This window comes from Sinohyriopsis cumingii, chromosome 1 (assembly GCF_028554795.1).
Source record: "Sinohyriopsis cumingii isolate HCF-2022 chromosome 1, ASM2855479v2, whole genome shotgun sequence".
Classification (NCBI taxonomy): Eukaryota; Metazoa; Mollusca; class Bivalvia; order Unionida; family Unionidae; genus Sinohyriopsis; species Sinohyriopsis cumingii.
The window spans coordinates 92,280,285-92,302,557 of record NC_142961.1 but is presented as its reverse complement, the minus strand read 5'-3'; the positions used below and the strand labels follow the sequence as shown (position 1 = coordinate 92,302,557).

General features: G+C 35.1%; 1 protein-coding gene across 1 annotated transcript; it reads left to right on the top strand.

The window, feature by feature from the left end:
• Nucleotides 1-207: 207 nt before the first annotated feature.
• LOC149807350 (uncharacterized) lies at nucleotides 208-19,347 on the top strand. The gene is made up of 2 exons (XM_089965723.1): nucleotides 208-997; nucleotides 13,250-19,347. Exons 1-2 carry the CDS (start codon nucleotides 679-681, stop codon nucleotides 14,596-14,598), a joined length of 1,668 nt encoding a protein of 555 aa, XP_089821849.1. The 5' UTR covers nucleotides 208-678; the 3' UTR covers nucleotides 14,599-19,347.
• Nucleotides 19,348-22,273: the final 2,926 nt, after the last annotated feature.

Here is a 22,273-nt window from a genome sequence, read left to right as displayed (position 1 = left end):
ATTGGTATACATGTACCATTCAAGGAATACCTATCATTTGCAATCCAGCTCGTTGAAGTTTAATAACTGCCTCATCTCAGATAAGAGGTATCGAGTTTCTATTTGTCAGTTTCGTCAACCACCTTTCCGGCTTAGTTGGAATTCGTGTAGTGGTATTCGGTATAAATGGTGGACTCGTCCCGCCTCTTCAATCAGTACTTCCCCTATCTGGACCAGTGATTGTCTAGGGCTCTATCTACCCCAAGATAACCAGATGCGAACCTGCCCAGCTATAAATTCTAACAGACAGACATAGCTCATGTTATATTTGCGCAGAGATTTTTGCAAGCGCATAGTGTACATGAAGTGTACGGTGATACTGTCACATGGGACAAGTGAGTGAAGTACACAGTTATTATCACTGCTGAAGTCATAAAGGTCGTGGAAAAACTTTCACTGCTGACAGTATTTTTTGTTTGTTGATTCTGTTTACATCATAGACGTGATTTGTGTTTGAATTTGTTAAATTTAAAAACAAATGGAGTCGGATGTGTCATTTTGGGGAAAAAGTGCAAACTTTGCAAGTGTCTTATAGATCTGATCTATCGAGGACTGATTTGGCAAAACGAAGTAAAAACTAAGACTTCTAAAACGGAACTAAATTTTTGAAAGCATTATATTGCACAGACTTTTCTCAATATGCTTTGGAATTCGCACGATTCGTGTAGCGGTGGGGCAGATGCACAAGGCAATTTCGACCTACACTCCTTGTATTCATACAACCATGTCCCAGTGACGCATCATTGTCAACCGCCGCCGCCGCCAGACTGGATAGAAAGATACGCCGTGTCTCAGGCTGTAGGAGACAGCAGATCTCACTTAAGACATGGTGGACGCAGGACGGAGCAGCGCATCAGACGCCCGATGAACGCTTTCATGGTCTGGGCCCGAGCAGAGCGTAAGAAACTTGCAGGAGAAAACCCTGATGTTCACAACGCTGATCTGAGTAAGATGCTCGGTAAGTCCAGCTTCAATATTTACTATTGATAATTTTTTATAATTTAATTATTTACGTAATTTCTTTATTCATTGGTTGCAATACAATCTGAAACAAGTATGAAATATACCCAAAGATTCTTTAGGGAACCACAGTTTTTCAGTAGTTAGCGCACATGATTTGTGACAGAAAGGGTGCGGGTTCGAAACACTCCATTGGATCAGTCCGAATCGGCCTCTGTGGTGGTGCCTTGAGTAAGGTACGTTTACGTCAAGCGACCCTGCCCTAAATAACCTACTTGTGCTTCTCTGCCCTAAAACGCCAAACCATTGAAAATCCTTTTATTTTATATCATATGGGCGACAAAAAGAAGTTACGATTATGAAAGCATGACAAATCCACAACTTCGTCAGTGCAAAGCAAGTACTTGTACAGCTCTCATTTCCTCCAGAGTTTTGACACCATTAAACCATTTTGTATCTACCGGAACGTATGACTAAAAGGACATTTTTTAATAAAATAAATTCTCTCTCTCTCTCTCTCTCTCTCTCTCTCTCTCTCTCTCTCTCTCTCAATTATTGTGTTACACTGTTTCTCCGTCATACTTGTATGTTGGCCAATTATATTGATGCTTTTCTAGAATGACGTTGTTGACTATTTTAATCAGTTACATCATACATGTTTCCCTTTTTAATGAACAATTTTATTTGACAAAAAACATGTAGATGGTTTTAACCTTATTTTTTTCTCTCTGCTCACCAGTCTCACTCTCCTTCTTCTTTGACAGATTTTGTTCAGTACTTCGTATAGTAGATTTTTTCTTATCACCAGGTTCTAGAGCTTGTATGCCTGTTCAAAACAATGGGACAGCGACTTCAAGTAGAATGTATTATCCTCTTACACAAAATTATGTATGCCAAGCGTACTTTTTAGTTGCGATAAAAATATCTATTTTAATTTTCGCTAATCTTAATATTAGTATTGTAGTTGAGGATCTTTCTTGTGAGACGACAAACATTAACAGGAAAAATATCTAGTATATATAATGCAATGAAACCTGTACATTAGGTTATATTGTGCGCCTCTCCCCCCCCCCCCCATATACTGATTGGAAAGGTGTCCTTCATATAAAGGTTAACTATAATGAGAGTTTTTCTTACTCTATTGTTTGTCCTCTTTACGAGTACTCTCTCTCTCTTTGTTTTAATTGGTATACACAGGGCGATTTTGGACGGAAAATCTAAGTCACTCTCCCTAATTAGTGTCCACGACCGTCTAAAATGTTTTTTTCTTTTTTTGTACCGAAAGACCATGGTAATACTTTCGGGAATATTGTTTAAGTGTATTAAACGATCAATACTGCACACACACGACTGTTCTGCATTTGATGAATGCATGAAGGACAAAAACCAAACTTTTCACCTCACTTAGCAATACCCTAATATACAAACTATCTTACAGATGAAACAAGAAAATGAGATTATATTGTCCTTTCCAAGCTGATGTCGGCTAAGATGGGTGTCATTTTATCTCGATTATTTTGTCCTCGTGTGGAATGTTGTTGATAACAGTTGTCTCTATACTTTGCTTTTAATATTATCGCATGATCTAATTAAACTTGACCTAGTTTTTCTTGTGAAAACAGTGATTATTTTTGTCCTAATAAAAACATGTTTCACCTCTATACCTAACGTTATCATTCATTCTAAATATAGCTTATCATTAAATGGATATCATTAATAAATAGGGACTGCGCTATGTAGAAATGGTAGATTTTACCAACAGAATACATGGACTGAGCTGTTTTTTTTTTAAATTTTCTCTTTCAAACATTTTTAAAAAAATCAAGTATAAATATTCGCATTTGTGTGTGCCTGCGTATGTGCGTGCATAAGTAAATACGTGCATATATACATGCGCACACACAAAAATATAATTGTATTGCACATCAATTTCAGTACCCTGCTTAAACAGAATATATTGCATTTCAGTAGGTGAGAAGTCAAAGTATGGCATTGAAGCTATTGCTAGTATTGCACCACTTAGGAAAGAACGCCATCACCTAATGTACGATGACAGGATGAGATCTCAAGATAATTCTAAGATAGTGCAATTTTGTTTACCATGAAGCGACTGACGTAATTATAAATAAATAAATAAATAAATAAATAAATAAAGAAAGAAAGAAAGAAAGACAAATAAATTGTTTGACTATTTATTTGGTTCCATCATCTTTACCTCACCTAAAAACAAAAGTATTGCAGTAAGTGGAGAATTCAATTTTATTGCTAGCAAGGATGGATGGACGGAATGATGGCTGTATGCATACGTATGTACGTACGTACGTATGCATGCATGTATGTATGTATGTATGTATGTATGCATGCATGTATGTATGCATGTATGTATGCATGCATGTATGTATGTATGTATTTATGTATGTAATTATGCATGTATGTATGTATGTATGTTATGTATGTATGCTCCTATCAGCAATTGATTTCATTGATATTGGACACAACAATGCCTGGTTCAACTAGTATTATGCTATTCAGTCTCTCTGTCTGTCTGTGTCTCTGTCTCCCTCTCTCTCTCTCTGTCTCTCTCTATCTCTCTCTCTCTCTGTCTCTCTTACGTAAAAATGCTTTCTTTCCCTTCTGTCTCTGTTCATGACAGCGAATCTATATTTAGTTTTATTTATATTTACTGGTACCTAATAGCACCTGTAATTTTAATTTTTCTCTGCACGAAAAATTTAAATGGCTCACGAAACGGACATATATTAATTTCCCCTTTCATGCCTGATGAGGGGTAGGGGACAAGGTGTAAATCTGTCTGTGCTCGAATTCAGCCTACGTATATATGCTTTCGGTTTTGATGTGGTTTATCTCGCTCGAAATTATGACACATATGTTTATAATTTTGAGGTTAAACCTGTATTAAATTATTAATCTGCACAACACTTACAACTCCTCCCCTGTAGGCTGAGGGAAAAATTAGATATCCTTCACCTGAAGGCTGGGAATTTGGTGTTCTATGGAAGTGGCTGCAGTAAATGTGGGGCGGTTGCGGCTGTCAGAGTGGTAAAGAGGGTATTTGAATGACATAGGAAGCAAGTACGATAGGTTACTTTGATCCACAACTTTTAGTTTATTTATTTGGTCTCGTTGTTTGCGCTCATGTACAAAAAATTTGAGATGCCATGTTCCTCTCCACACAATAGGAAAATAGACACTAAATATATATGCTACAACAATCAATAAATTTGTTATTTTTGAAGAAGAAAAAAATATTCCAGCATATTATTTGCATGAAAATTTTTATTATACAACTATTTATCAACATGCTTAAACGGATATGGAAAATATGCATTCGTGCATTGAAATAATACGATGCAAATATGAGTTGTTGTCAATGCTAATAGATGGCAAAACGTTAAAATAAATTCCTGCATATGAACAGCCGCCCAAAAATCTCTTGTTTCTTAGATCTGGTTACTGGTAATCTTTAATTTTTGTTTTTCCAGAGGCTATACATTTTATGAAGTTAGATCTTCTGAAGAAAAAAATATTAATTTTATTCAAATATAAAAATAAAACAGGAATCCTACAAAGGACGTTCTTAATGACAATCTGTCATAACAAGATGAAATGGCTTGCGGAGTTTAGCTGAAAAAGTTGGGGGAGGGGAATCGGTGAATTTTGAAGAAGAAAAAAAAACAAACCTTGTAACAGAAACTCAAACGTATCTACTGCATGATAATAAAAGGATTACCATAATTTCAAACCTCTTGATATTAAGCCCGCATGACGGGAGAATTTTAAAAAAAAAATTTAAAAAAACTAACTTTTCACACAAAAAGAAACACAAAAAACGCGTATAAAAGGACATATAAATCCCATTTTCGACCATACTCAAGTTAAAACTGGAAAATATGGTCCGAGGCTGCATTTAATAGCTTGCAAGATGTTTGTTCTTGTTCTATTTTTAAAAATATTTTCTACAGTGTGGGTAACTCAAACTAAATTACGGCAAAGTATTACATTGGCTAGAAATTGTTCGCTGATTAGGAGTAGTGAAAGCAACAAAGCAGAATGAAACTTCAGTCGGGTATTATCAAGTATGGATAAATGTTTCGAAACTTGATTCGCAAAATTAATAATAATAATAATAATAATAATAATAATAATAATAATGTTATTATTATTATTATTATTATTATTATTATTATTAACAATAATTTACGATAATTTATTATAATGATTTTTTTCTCATTATACTTGTGCTGCTACTACTACTTCTATTATTATTATTATTATTATTATTATTATTATTATTATTCGTTGTTGATTTTTTGAACTGCTAAGTCAGAAGCAATCGTATAATAGTTTTTTTTCTCCTCTACTCCATTCACTATTTAGAACGATTGGCATTCCATTGTAAAGACTGATTCAACGGTTGGAAGATAAATTCAATTAATTTTCATTCTGTAAAATGACTTAAAGTATATAAATATTTTTGGAACAGGAAGCTCTCGTACAAACTGCCACGTCCAAAAAGTGGATTTGTTTTTAAATATTAACACGATCTGCAATCGTCGAGATTTCCTTTTAATGCAATATTATTTAAGTATCGTCCCAGTTACATCGTCGTTATTCGGAAATAGGTTTTTGAGATACTTGCGCACTCTAACTATTTTTCTAGTGTTTTCCCGGTTAAATCTGTGTTTTCTGTCACCTTGTATATATAATGTGTCCACCCAATAATCCATACTGCACATTATATAAATCTCTAAACATTCTATTAGAGAGAGTGAGATATGTTTAAAAGGCCCAGTTCATGTTTTTGAAACTTGTTTCATGCTTATTTTCATATCGCGCAATAATGTTTAATAATAATTCATATAAAATAGTAGATGTATAGCCAGGAAAGGAAAGAAAAAATACACTGCGAATTCTGGTTACTTCTTCATAAGGAAAAAAGAAGTATATACAAGATTCTCGGTTTCATTGATTCTATCGATTCCGTGGATTCGGTTCTTTTAATTTAATTTAGAATACATGCAGTTTAATTTCGTCAGTCTGTAGATCGATTAATTTATGTTTGTATTTATTTCCGAAAGAATTAGACTGATATATACGAACTAAAATGCAAGACTCATTGCACATAGTTGTTGTTGTGTAAAACGGCTGATTCATTTTGTTTGCGACCATCATGAGCAGTGTAATATGTTAGAAGATTTTTGAGCACACATCTTTTCTTTATTATTTTAATACTTTGTACCTTTCTGTAAGACTGACTAATTCTGACGGTGAAAAGTTGGGGTTTTGAAGTGAGTCTGATTTCGTGCCCCCTCCCCCTCCTCCACCATCATACTGGCTGTAATAAAACTTATTTTGCAGAATAAATAACAGTAAGAATTACAGACATAAAATCGCTCAAAATTAAACCGAGGGATTTTCCATTTGGAGCATTTGCGATATTTTAATATGATATTATGTTCAAATATTTAGTCGCACCTGCCATATTGTCACATTCTTTAATAAATGGCTAAATATATATAAAGTGACAGTATGGTATTAGTCAAAAAATAACAAAAAGAGTATGTTCTAACTGGTAATATTTCGTTCGTGTGTTTAAACAGGGATGTTCTAGCAAGTCCACCTGCATATACAGGGATGTTTTAGCAAGTCCACCTGCATATACAGGGATGTTATAACAAGTCCCCCTGCATATACAGGGATGTTCTAACAAGTCCCCCTGCATATACAGGGATGTTTTAACAAGTCCTCCTGCATATACAGGGATGTTCTAACAAGTCCCCCTGCATATACAGGGAAGTTCCCGTGTGTTTAAACAGGGATGTTCTAACAAGTCCCCCTGCATATACAGGGAAGTTCCCGTGTGTTTAAACAGGGATGTTCTAACAAGTCCACCTGTGCTTATACAGGGATGTTCTAGCAAGTCCCCTCTGTTTATACATATTTATTCTAACAAGTCCCCCTGTATTTGTACAGGGATGTTCTAACAAGTAGTTTAGTAATTACAATCACAAAGACATAAATCTCTCAGCCTTATCCATCGTTATCGTATGTATCAGGTTGCGCTTCCAAATGCTGGAAAGCGACGGCTAATGCTGCCTCTCTCGAGCATCTTAACAACGTTGCTGTGTATCGCTCCCCAGCGGCAGTAAATCTTCAAATATTTATAGAAAGTATTCCAGTTATTTGGACGGGCGAAATTTATTGTTAAAATTACAAGGGGAATGAATGTTTGTTTAATAGCCGATTATGTTTTAATTCACACAGAACACACCCGTGGATAAAAAATTACCTTAGTAAGTTGGACGCATAGGCAAACACACACACACATTTATCTGTCTGTCTATCTGTCTGTCTGTCTGACTGTCAGTCTCTCTCTCTCTATCTCTCTCTCTCTCTCTCTCTCTCTCTCTCTCTCTCTCTCTCTCTCTCTCTCTCTCGCCAAAGTCCAAATCCATACCAAAGATGAAAGTGTATCTATTTACTATCTTAACTTTGGGAGTCTTTAGTAACGTTAGCAATTAAAATTTAAGAAAATGTCATCATGCATAATCGTCATCAAGATCATCAATGCATCATCAATATCTTCTTCTCTTTCTTCGTCTTCTTCTTTCACTTAACGTCATTAACATATTTAAAAAAAAAAAAAAATAAACACCATAATTTGATAAGATATCTAAACATATTTTACAATGTGCGGTCAAAACATTGAGTGCAGTCCAAGAGTTGATTGATCGTTGCATTTTACGGTTTATTTTAGTATATTACTGTTTATTTCATGCCGAGTGAATGGATGCTAAGTGCTAGTCCTCAAAGAAACACTGGGGCAGCCTAACTAGGCTGACCTGGGTGGGTATTGAACCCACGATCCTCTACTTACTAGTCGGATGTTCTACCAAGTGAGTCAAGTCACCGAGACACGTATAACTTTAAACTGATGTAGAAGTGACACCTTTATGGGCATAAAACTGTACTACTGAGCCAAATGGATAAATTCGCGCGTCATTTGTTTTGCAGGCCTGTGTAAACCTTTTTATTTTTACAATGTTTAGCTATAGCCCTGAAGAAAGAGAACAAATATTATTTCAATAGCGGCGACGACATTGGAAAAGCGTATATTTCGTGTTATGTCTATAGCGGTGACGATAGTAGAAAGGCGTATAATCCATATTATCTCTATAGTGGTCACGATGGTAGAAAGGCGTATATGGTATAACGGTACCAATTGCGCAAGTCCAGGTGGGCGGAGCTTAAGGTGTATGGAACATTGTATTCAGAATTAAAGAACAAAACTAGCTGTGATTGGTGCATTATGTAAGACTTGTACTTTCTGTTTGGCTTAAAAAAAAAGTTGAGCCTCTTGGCAACATGTGAGTTTGTGTTAATTTCTATCTAGATCATATTTTGTATTTTTTATGATTTTTTTAAAATATGGTACACATGACTGAAAATGTGCTTGTTGTGACTAGATAACTCTTACCCCTGTCTAGTTCCAGTAGAGTTATCTCTCTTAAATGCAATGGAGTACCTGGTTATGTCATTGTCAAATTGACAATCTAGCATTGTTCTATATGACAGCGTGTGACATGCATGCCCAAGTAGGACAGAAAGTATATTTATTTCACAAAACATTAGCATTGAGGTATATGGAAAAACAATTGGTACCGTGATACCTAAAGGAAAGAATAGCCTCACAGTGTTTCCATAGAAACGCATACATGTGGGCGGCATTTATGAACTATACTAGTTTGATGTAGGAAAACAAATGTATGCTGAACACTTTTGGTCAAATATTGAAAGTTCTTTAAGAATAAAATGTATGAAAACTTTAGAAAATAGCACAAGATGGCTTTGGATGGGGACTTTTGATAACTATAGCTATGATAGATATAGGCTTGTGTTACCTGATGCCTTTATGTATGTGCTGTTACCTCCTAGATTGGAATGCATGCAACAAAATAAGTTATGTAAACATAATATAGTTGATTTTGGCCAAATATTGGCTATTGTACCTGCAAAAGATGAAAAATCATGTGTACAAAAACAACTATCTTGTTCTTGTAAGGCATGCCATAAACCAGGATAGAGAACATTCTAAGTACACTTGTAGATAGATCACTTGTACCATGTGGGATGTTCTGGCATGAGTAATTTTTAGGTAATTTATTAAGGATTTGGTATTCCTTCCCATTTTGATTTGAATTGTCCTGCTCTAATTGTCCCTTTTTTTTTTTACACTCTCCTGCTTTGAAATTGTTCATGTAGTTAGTTCAGTTCTCTTGCATTCCCTTTTGTTGAAGTAGCAGTGAATACCAACAAACAAGAACAGTTTCCTTAAGTCAGCATTTCCCATTGGCACTTGTATAAGCCCAATTATAATCTACTATTGACTTTCAATTAATCCTATTTCTTTCTGTCAAGCTGCTCCTGTGGAATTTCCATGTTTGGTCCAACATTACAGAATGATAACCATTTTGGTCACACAGTGCATATTCATTCCATTCAAATCCACACTGTTCTTGAAACTTTGCATCCCATCGCAAGAATCCAAATTGGCATGAGATGATATCTGCATGGTTATGGAAGGCTGCACTCTACATGCCGGCATTGTAGAAAATATGAACTATGTGATATGAAAGAGCTGCGTCATCTTAGAAATTAAAATTACATGACTCTTGAGGTCTCCACTAAACATAGGAGTCTAAATGTTAGGTTCTCACTTTGTCAGTAATGTATTTTGAGATAATTTAATTGCAATGAAGTTAATACAGGTTGTTGATGAACTCATCTATATTACATGGATAATGTATTCAAGGTTACCACACCTTATGTATATCATTCAGTTATCTCCCTTACACCAGTCATAACATTTCAAGGAAATAAAATCTCACATTTTCAGTGACTGATTATGAAAATAAAGAGAAGATTTGTGAAGTATTATATTAGCCCTCAATCTTGATGCAAATGTAAGTAGAAGCAATTTGATAATTTCTCACAGTAAAGTTTACAAGTTTAAAAACTGATAAGGTATGTTCTGCTTGGCTCTGAGATAAGTTTCTCTCTATCTTATGCCAATTATTATTAAATTCTTATGTAGAAGAAATATACTTTATATGTATCTATATTATCTAAATTATTCACCCTTTTATATTAGATGGAAATGAACACAACTTCACTTGAAATTTTGGTCCTGTAAGGGATGTTATAGCACAGTTGCCTTTGGGCTGTCCTTGGACCTGTTGGGCCCTGCCCCATATATTTGTCCAAGGTAAGGTCATCAAACTTTCACTTCTCATTTTTCGCATTGCTGATTTTGCCACCTTTAATTCCTTTATCATAAGCTACCTCTCCCTTTTAGATAAACACTTTCCTCCTGTTTTTAACTCCATTTGATGTGCTATACTTAGTGTTTATATTTGGCATTTTTCTGTATTTTATTCCCCTAATTTCACCTCCCAATCCAAACATAACCACTTAGAAGCTGCGATTTACTATATTTGGTGACTGACTGGCTTATTGAAACAATTTTATTCACATTACAAAGGAGGAAAGCTTACTATTTGTGTTACAAAGAGGATGGGTAGGTGGACCTTTGTGTGAGGACTGGTGGTTAGTGATCTCTTGTATCTGTAGATAGTGTAAAGTGGTCAAAGCTTATACTTTATAATAAGATTGGGTCATGTCCACCTGTCTCTGATGTTAAGTTCTGCACCTACCAAACAAATATAAATTCCTTTCTTTTAGGTGAATTGTACATTTTGAAGTAGGACAGGTGCATACTATTTGGTACATTGACCTTTGACCTAGTTATTACATAATATGATATAATGTGATTTATCCCATATCACCTATGTGAAGTTCAATAATTGCTGATATGAATAAGATACAACTCATAGTTGAAAGAATTCATTTTATTTCAAAAGATGATTTTGATGGTGAAGCAAAAGTATGAAAACAATAGTTCAAACAGCTCAATGACATTTCTATACACATTCATATAAGACATAGGTTAGTACCTCATCAAATTGTTTTTCACAAGTGAGACTAAGTATATTTGTTACTTATACAGTCCCGAACTATTTCACAGATTATTGGAAAAATTAAGGTTTGCTATAGGTATAACGGTACCAATTGCGCAAGTCCAGGTGGGCGGAGCTTAAGGTGTATGGAACATTGTATTCAGAATTAAAGAACAAAACTAGCTGTGATTGGTGCATTATGTAAGACTTGTACTTTCTGTTTGGCTTAAAAAAAAAGTTGAGCCTCTTGGCAACATGTGAGTTTGTGTTAATTTCTATCTAGATCATATTTTGTATTTTTTATGATTTTTTTAAAATATGGTACACATGACTGAAAATGTGCTTGTTGTGACTAGATAACTCTTACCCCTGTCTAGTTCCAGTAGAGTTATCTCTCTTAAATGCAATGGAGTACCTGGTTATGTCATTGTCAAATTGACAATCTAGCATTGTTCTATATGACAGCGTGTGACATGCATGCCCAAGTAGGACAGAAAGTATATTTATTTCACAAAACATTAGCATTGAGGTATATGGAAAAACAATTGGTACCGTGATACCATATTCCATGTTATCGCTATAGTGGTCACGATGATAGAAAGGCGTATATTCCATGTTATCTCTATAGCGGTCACAATAGTCGAAAAGCGTATATTCCATGTCATCTCTATAGTGGTCACGATAGCAGAAAGGTGTATTTTCCATGTTGTCCATATAACGGTCAGGATAGTACAAATGGGTATGTTCCATCTTATCCCTACTGCAGTTACGATTGTAGAAGAGGTATATTCCATGATATCATAATAGCGGTCACGATAGTAGAAGAAGTATATTCCTTGTTATCCCAATAGCGGTCACGATAGTAGAAGAAGTATATTCCTTGTTATCTATACAGCGGTTACGATAAAAGGAATGAATATATTATATGTTATCTCATCAACGGTCGCAATAGTAGAAAGGATATATTGCTTCTTGTCTCTGTAACAGTAACGATAGTAGAAGGGATATGTTCCATCTTACCCCAATAGAGGTCACGATAGTAGAAAGGGTTTATTCCATGCTTAATGGCCACGGTAGAAGAAAAGAATATATTACATTTCGAAGATGGAGAGTCCATCACAGCCAGTGCCGGATTACCAAACAGGCAGAGTAGGTACCGGCCTATGGGACCCACGACAATAAAATTGTGCAATAGAAGTGATTTATTAAAATTGTTGGTTGGTAAAATTAAAAACGTATTAGAAGATAATTTGCTAAGGGGGCCCCAAGATTTCGTCTGCCTAAGGGCCTCCACAGGATTTAATCCGGAACTGATCACAGCCCAAATAGGGTCCAGAAACATATCGATGAATGATATTTATAATTGGTTTTAGTTGTTCTCATAGTTCGATCGTGGTTCCTGAATATATAAATTCTGCAAACGTCTCACGTATATAGCCTGCGAGCATTAGCTATAGAAGTTTATTCCTTCTAGGGGAATTACATGATTTATACAAAAGACTTATTCATATTTGCATTATCAGTAACTTAAAAAAAAAAACGCAAGAAATTTACATTTTGACGTGGTTTTGTTAAAAATAAAACGACTTTGTTAATGTTATTCTTATCTATGGTACAAAGTAAATTATTCTTACAACATTGAACCATTATGAGGATTCAGTAATAAATCAAAATTTATACTGCATTCACAAATCTATCGTCATTTTGCAATTATGTTTTTGTTTTTCCTTTTTCTTGGGAGCTAAGGCTTTCTTATAATCCGTGTGCAAGTTTGCGAATTATTGATGCCAAATAGTGGATCTTTTCAATTAAAAAGCAACAATTGAGGTCTTTCATAGACTGGACTAAGCAAATTTAGGTTAAATAATATAATTCCCATGAAATCACAAATTATGTCTGACTCGCGACCAGAAGGGATCAACCCGGGTAGGATGCCGTGATGTGTTCATTAGGGAAGGCACTTTACTCTGTGATTTTACACTATACAACCATCTTGTGTTGATGTACCGCAAACACCAAATATCAAATGCCATTATACAATTAATGATTTCACGACATTTTAAATAAAATGCATTTGGTAACAATTAAATTCAACGGGTTGCGAGGGTTTCTTTTCAAAAATGAGTTTCTACATTTCCTCTTTTATTTTGCCCATCAACATACTGGAGATGCATTGGGAAATGCATTTAAAACTCTTAGTCTCTCTTTTCCAGGAAATGCGTGGAAGGCTCTGGCCCCGGAAGAAAAGCAGCCATTCATTGAAGAAGCAGAGAGGCTTAGAGTTCTACATATGAAGGAACATCCAGACTACAAGTACAGACCCAGAAGACGGAAGGGTCCGAAACGGTCGGCTAAGCAAAACTCCTCCTTCCCAAAACCTGATTCAACCAACGATGCTCCGATGACACCAGAAAAAGCGAAAGAAGCTGACAGCACAACGCCATATGCTAGCAACGTTTCTAATGCCGGTACACACCCACGACCAAGTGCTAGCGCTCCATTGCTGACAACACTTCTTCATACGCCAGAGTCTACTCCCCCAACAAGTCCTGTTGATTGCAGACAAAATGTTCAAAGATCCAGCAGACCTTACACAAAGACTTTCAACCCTTCAACTACCCATTCCACTGATATTGGTGGGGTTCTGTCGCCAAAACATTCGCCACCCATGACTGGGTCTGCAGTTTCCAGGACCTTCAGATTTCCTCTAGAAAATGACTTACCGGCGCAGAATAACTTCCCCGTGCACGTCCAATATCGAGGTAATGGATCATGTCACATGATGTACCCTGTTCCTACAAGTGTCAATTTGACTTCAACTACTGACAATATGGTAACACTGAGAGCCCTGGTCGCGAGGCCAAGAGTAACGGAGTATTTGAACAATTCTAGTTTTTCTGCACAAACCGCTTACAACGCCCATTATAACAGACGAATAGATTCACTACCAACACAATTTCAGAACAGGAAAGTAATCTATAGTCGAGAGCCTCCGAGACTTTCCCACTTTGGACCATTTCCTCAAGCAGGAGGTACATTTCAAAAGAGCCACTGTCAATTATATTCAAATGACTGTTTAATTCGAAAATTTTCCGAGGTTGAGTCCCTTAGCGACGTAGATCCACATGAGTTTGACAAATATCTCCATGGAAGCTTGAAATCATGCGCAGTCTCAATGGGCGCGCGCGAGAAGGACGTAAATTCAAATAATTTAAGCGGATGTAACGCAAAACAATGTGCAATGAACAACTACATTCCTCCTGGAGATGAGCATGAAAGTGGGTATGATTCATGTAATTTTACGAGCCACAGCGAAAACTATCCTGATTCAAACACAGCACACATGGACACCGAAGACAATCATTTTGTAGGGTCGCAGAATCTTGAGGACAGTAATTTGGACAGTAATAATAGCGACTCGGGGGCATCCGCACCTGATAAAGACTCTTTAGTGTACGGCGTCCTCGGCAAATCTTGCTCGTTCGAGGACTATTACCACAGCTCTGATAACTCGTACAACCCCTATCTGGTTTCAGCGCTAACAAATTCCAAAACCTTTTGATAAACTCCTCAGGCGTCGTACATATACCATACGCAAGCCCGATTTTAGAAAGCCGCGCGCCCGTGGCAAGAGAACAAATTCATAAGGTAAAGAGAATGTCTAGGTAACACATGCCAATTGATAATGACAGTTTCTGATGATAAACTCCAGAACCACTTTGCCCATGGTATTCTGGCTGGAGTACAGATACTGTTTGCATAATTGTATATTTGTGTATAATGTGCCTTATTCAGACTAAAATGAGGGCATGTCGTAAAAGTTAACTCTTTAAATTAAATTTTTAAATACAAAGAAACCCTTGAAAGAAATTCATTTGAAAACTTTATACAACTGAAGTTAAATTTTAATTGCTTGTTTTGTTTCGTTTTTTATTTGTGTTTTTTTAAATATTTTTGTTATTATGATTTTGTTTATGTTAAATTTGTTCTATTATTTTATTTAAAAGTGTTTCTTTTCTTTACCCGATAAATGGTATGTCCATGGTTAAAACATGTGTCAGTTCGATTTTATTTACGTTTAGAATGCCTATTACATACTTTACAGTAATATTTGTTCAATTTTCAAATTGTATTAACATTGTATATGAAAATTAAAATCGTATTTGAGAAAAAGGTGTGCAATGGAAATAAGAACTCTGTTCTATATTCGGAAGACTCACTTCTTTGCGAGTGTAATGATAGCGTTTTCTCTAGCATTACTTATTTAAACAATAAACAGTGTAATTTCACTTTTTCTACTAATATCCTAACTCAAGAGTCAAGTCACCACTTTCATCTGTCTTGGAAATCGTTTAATTATTTGGCTAGCACTGTCCATTTACAAGACCAGGATTAATGCACATTTATAAGTAATTATTTGAAAATGTATTTTTATGGCAAATGTTTTCAAGAGCTTACCTCCATTTAGAAACGAATATATGAGTACGTTGCTTTTCGTCCATCTTCACTTTCAGAAAGCCATCGTTGCAGTCCAGTGTGTATTTTTCGCTAATTCACCCTTTTCAGTCCGCTACACATTGGATTTTCCTAACATTTTGAATTCTCCCACATGCCCTTTGACCCCCGAGACTTTGACCTAATTTAACATTACGTGAAGCTACGTCGCTCAAGCAATATATATGATCCTTTTACAACCGTTTGGTTACGATGACCTTGTTTCATTATTGTGCTGCGCAGATGCAACAAAAAATGTGCAAGTAGCCCGGTACTTTGAGGTACACTGTAGCATTAAGGCATTTATTGCCGGTACGGCTGTACAGGAAAGAGTTTAAATCTACTTGCGCACTGCTTGAAACTAATATAATCCATTCTTTGCTTTGTTTTATTCGTTCTTTTTTATTTTTATTTTAAGAAGCATATCAGAAAAACAAAATACAGAATGAAATAAATAAATGTGAGGTTGCTTAACATTGATTTAATCAGCAATATTTGCCAAAGTAAGGTTAATACACAAGTGGGCTGTTGGTATCTACATAAAACTCGAAACATGTCAAAGTGAGGGCAATGCAAAGTATGCCGTTGTATATACAAGAGAGGTGGATACATGTCAAAGTGAGGCCAATACAAAATATGCCGTGGTATATACAAGAGAAGTGTATACATGTCAAAGTGAGGCCAATACAAACTATGCCGTGGTATATACAAGAAAGGTGGATACATGTCAAAGTGAGGCCAATACAATGACACATGTCAAAGTGAAGCCAATACAATGACACATGTCAAAGTGAAGCCAACACAAAAATGAGACAAAGTTACAAGTGAGCTGTAGTATATACAAGAGAGAAGTCCAGTCTATTTCAAATTGAGGTTAAGCCACAAATAAGTTATGGTAAATACGATATAGGCCCAATACATACCAAAGTAAGACCAATACACAACAAGTATGCTGCATTTTGTAAACGAAAGACAAGATGTGGGAAATACATTCGCATTAATTGTGGAATATAGTTTTAGCTAACTTCGTTTTGGAGAAAGTTGTTTTGTTTCGTTTTTTTTAAAAACTGAATGTAGCAGTTAAAAGCAAAATCTCGAGATAAGGTCAGTGTGGAAAAAGGGTTTTGTAGAAGTAACATGTATGTGATAGAGATATGGCGTAAGTTGCCAAATTTGGACCTTAATCTTTGGGGTCATAGTGTATGTGCGAGATTGAAAAATGTCAGAAAACGGCTTGGGTAGTTGACCAGACGATTTGACGAAAGATGCTGAACTGTGACAATAACTGTCTGAAACTGACGATTCGTGTTCCCGGTTCCAAAGTATTAAATATTTAACTTCGTAAATGGAAGCATGCTCTTAAAAATCTCTTGCTATCTAATTTAAAAATAAACAACTCTGGCAAAACCCGTGTTTTACCGCACATTTATTTATGATCATCTCGCTCTTTCATGGAATTAGTCGGTAATAATGTACAATAATTTCCAGCATAGGGTGAATTCGGTCTTGGTTCAACTTTCATTTCCTTTTTTTTCTTTTCTAAATTTTATAAACGTTTGTTGCTAATGAATACACTCGAAAACCTACGATGCTTTATATTTACACCAATATGCATCAAATTTTAGAAGATAAGTGAATGGAGTTTTATTTTAGTGTAGATTTTGATATTTCTGGAAACTAAATAAATATAACACAACATTTTACTTTAAGTCAGAACTTTGTGCATTTTTAGCTCCACTAGCATAGACCAGAAGAGCACATGGGATGGTCTTTTTTCCGTTCGTTAACACATGTTTGCTATCGCTACTTCTTTTAAACTACTGGGGTTTGCCTTGAAAATTTTACACACACATTAATTCATGGTCTAATTAGTCCTAGATGAAAATGGTGTTGTCGCCACATCGCCCATCATACACACCTTGTTATTGACATGCTCACTGAATTAATGGTCATATCAACATGGGTTTTTGTTAAAGGACTTCTTATGATATCTACTTGTTCCTAAATAAAAATAGTGCTGATCTCAAGTACAATATGGCCGCCAGGGCACTTTTCTTGAAAATCTTCTGATCGCTACTCCTCCTGATTAGAAATTTATATTGCGTAGCGTTTTAAGGTTTCCTATGATGTCCAGTTAGTATCAAATTAATAGCGCATATGGCCGCCATGCACATGCTATGTCGAAAATCTTGTTATCGCTAACTCTCCTGAATGGATGGTCCTATCAACACGTGGTTTTCACCACACAAAGAAAAAACTTATGAGGTCTACTTGGTCTTAAATTAAATTGATGCTGATTGATTCAGCATGGCCGCCACTAGAGCCATCTAGAAAATCTTTTTATCGCTACTTCTCCTGAACGAAAAGTCATATTGGTATTGGTCTCAGTCAAAGGACTTCTTACGACGTATGCTTGTTCTTAAATTAAAATGGTGCAGCTGATCTGGGTCTAATATGGCTGTCACAGTGGCCAGCTTGAAATTCCTGTTATTACTACTTTTCCCGAATGGATCGTCATATTATTATGGTGTTTTCACTAAACGACTTCTTATAATGTTTTGTTGAACATAAGTTAAATTGTCATAGTCTGATGTCCATCTTGAAAATCTTGTTATCTGTTGTCTTCCTGAGTTGATGGTCAATCAACATGGAATTTTCACTGAAAGAGTTCTTATAGTGTCTAGTTGATTTCGAACAAAAATGGTACTGATATACTGCCCAAAGCGACCGTCATAGCAACTATCTTGAAAATCTTTAATCGCAACTCCTCCTGAACAGAATGTTGTATTTATGTGGGGTTTTAAAATATAATGGTATCAATCTGAACATGGCTGCCACAATGACCAGCTTGAAATACTTGTCATCACTTCTTCTCCTGAACGAAAGGTCATATTAGCATAGGGATATCGCTGACAGACTTCTTTTAATGGTTTGTCGACATTAAGTTACAAAGATATTGAGCTGACGTCCAGTATGTGGTCATCTTGAGAATCTAGTTTTCGCCAGTGCCCTTCAATGGACAGATATTTTGACATTTTGATTTCATAAGAGCTTTTACGGGGGGGGGGGGGGGGGGGCTAGTTGTTCCCAAATAAAAATGACTAACCCTCAATACGGTCACCATGGTGGCTATCTACTCCTCCCTAATGAATGGCTAAATTAACATGGGGCTCTCACCAATATGATAAATTGTCGTTCCTAAATGAAAATGGTGCCAGTCGTACATCCAATATGGCGACCACGATGCCTGTGTTGAAAATCGTGTTGTCATGACTGAATATGATCATTATGAAACAGGCTTTTCATCAAAAGACTTCTAATGATGACTTACTTTGTCCTAAATGAAAATTATGCCAATCTTACATCCATTGTGTCTCCCACAACAGCTAATTTTCAAATCGTGCTATCGATGAAGAATATGGTTTCAACACTAAGCAGTTAAAATGAAGTCATGGTCTTGTCTTCAAGTCTTGAAAATTCTTTTCGCTCTGTACAGTGGTAGTCTCCTACACGGACTCTTACTTTCTTAACATTGTGTGATGTAAAGAGTTCGTAAATGTTTAAGGCAACTATAACCACTAAACTTTATGCACTAGCCTTTTAGATTGCTGACATATTTCTAATGCAGTTTTTATTTACTTTTATGCATCAGATGTAAATGGCACTTTACATTTCCAGTTTAAATGACTTCAACATTTCTCTTATTTCGTTCTTTCCACAATGAGTGCCATACTTTCGTGGAATAGATAAAAAAAACAAAAACATTTTATATAAATATATTTCAAAGATTTATGTAAATAAATTGTTGACATCTAAATTCTGTATTGTTCGTCTTTCTTTTAGAATACACAAAGGGTACAGGATATACTGCCTGATTATACTGTATTAATTTTCATTAGCTATGCTTCAGTTTGTAAATTGAACAGTGCATTTCCGTGCAAAAAAAAGTTTTAGGTCTGATGAATACAATCATGACTCTTCGCATTCAGTTTAAAATCTTACAGTCTTCGCTGCATTTTCATATGTTTGTATTTAAATAGCAAACCAATGTTGTAATTATTTGTTTGGAGATTGCTAACCAACTTTGAGAGATAATAGATATTAGAGTATTACAGTTAAATTCTATAAATACACTTGAATTTCAGGGCATCTGTAATGTGAATTCATAATTACAGTCAAACATACGTAAACCAGTCTCGGGAAGAGGAAAATGAGACATTCTAATTAAGGTCACAGTTTAATACAGATATTTTCCTCTTATGAAAACCTGTGCAGGAAATCTTATAAATGAGGTTTGTTTATCACAGATTATTCTATATATATATATATATATATATATATATATATATATATATATATATATATATATATATATATATATATATATATATATATATATATATATATATATATATATATATATATATATGTCTATCTATCTATCTATCTATCTATCTGGCTTCTCTGTTATCCAACAATAAAAATAAAACCAAATTTTAGTTGTCACCATTTATTTTAGTTCCCTTGCTAAAACCTGCAAAGAAGTTCGCTCAACAAAGATAATTATTAAATGACCTTTAAAGCTTATTTAAAATAGGTTCCTTCTTTATATGCAGATCTGGCAGAATAACTTGTCAAATCATTTGACAAGTTATATATATATATATATATATATATATATATATATATATATATATATATATATATATATATATATATATATATATATATATATATATATATATATATATATAAAGAGAGAGAGAGAGAATCAACCAATCCACCACACAAGCCCATTTAATAGACCCACTGAAGAACGAAAATCTGCCACTTCATCGTGAATATGAAAGATGAATATAATTTTACTTTCGACTTACACTTGTATAAGATTTAAGTAGTCAATATATAAATAAGTATCATTGGAAAGACCTGACAGGTTGACATTTAATGAATTGGTAAATTGAGAAATATTACAACTGTACGACTCCTATGTGTTACATATTTACAGCTTTTAAGCTGAAAATAATATTCGCTATAAGCAACTGATATTTGACGATGACGACAAGAATGACAACGATGATTGTAATTAGTATCAGTACTATTGCTATTGTTGTTAATATTTTTAATTTTATTATGTGTGATTTAAATTACAAAATGAATTTATGTTAAGTCTTGGTGCCCAGATTTTTTTCTTCTAAATCCGCTGATTGGATAATGCACGTTTGCGTGTATGTGTGTGTTTGGGTGGGGAATAAGTGTGTTTGTGTACATGAAAATTACTTTTATACGCTTATCATTCTTTTCATACAGTTATGGACTTTTACTTTCGAAGCTTGTCAATATTTATATTGTATACATCGCTTCAACCACCTTCATGTATTGCACTATCTGCTATTAATGTACTGAGTTTGTATCGTCACGGTCCTATTTGGTTTATGGAAGTAAATAAATCTTCGTATCATCACAGTCCTATTTCGTTCATGGAAGTAAATAGTCCTTGTATCGTCACAGTTCAGTTAGGTTCATGGAAATAAAATAAATCCTTGTATGGTCACTCTCCGATTTGGTTCATGGAAGTAAAATAAGTCCTTGTATCGTCATAATTCAATTGGGTTACTGCAAGTAAATAAGTCCCTGTATCGTCACAGTCCGATTGGGTTCATGGAAGTAAATAAGTCCCTGTATCGTCACAGTCCGATTGGGTTCATGGAAGTAAATAAGTCTTTATATCGTCACAGTCATATTTGGTTTATGGAAGTAAATAGTCCTTGTACCTTCACACTTCAGTTGGGTTAATGGAAGTAAATAATTCCTTGTGTCGTCAAAGTCCAATTGGGTTCATGAAAGTAAATAAGTCTTTATATCGTCACCCTCCATTTGGGTTAAAGGAAGTAAATAAGTGTTTGTATCGATACATTCCTATTGGGGTAATGAAAGTAATAACGTCTTGTCTTATCACCTATGCATGACAGACATGCCACCTAAACCACCTAGTAAATAACGATCCTCTAAATACACAGTCACTCCTGATTCCTGTAACAGAAATCAAAGGTAGTTTTAGACGTGATAATTTTAAGTCACAAATATTCACCAAACAGAGCGGAAAGTGTTATCCATGGATCCTATAGGAGGACGTGTGATCATAGGAAGTAAAATTACACTGATATTAACATTCAGCTCAGAAGCTGTTAATTCTGTTGGATAAATACTCGAACTAAGAGAAGGGACAACATAGTATACACCAGCCTATATAGGTGAACTTCGTGTTTGTGTTTTAATGTACGACACACAATGTTTATTATAATGAAGATGTCTTAGTTCCAAATAACATCATATATCATTCCTATTAAAATAATAACAAAATGTACCCAGGTAGTAGCTAGAAATTATGATCACATTGCTAATGTGTAGTGATGCTGATCACCTTGCCAGTGTGTGGTGGAGCTGATTACCTTGTCATTTTGTATTGTTGCTGATCACCTTGCTAATGTATATTAATGCTGATCACCTTGCCAGCGTGTAGTGACACCGATCACCTACCATTGTGTAGTGATGCTGATCACCTTGCTAATGTGTATTAATGCTGATCACCTTGCCATAGTGTGGTGATGTTGATCATCTTGCCAATGTGTGGTAATGCTGCAGACGTATATTACTTCCTGCTGGCATATGTTTATAATTATAATTTGTGCCGTATCATTATTTATTTTCATTTGTTAGTTGAAACTCATTCATACACACAC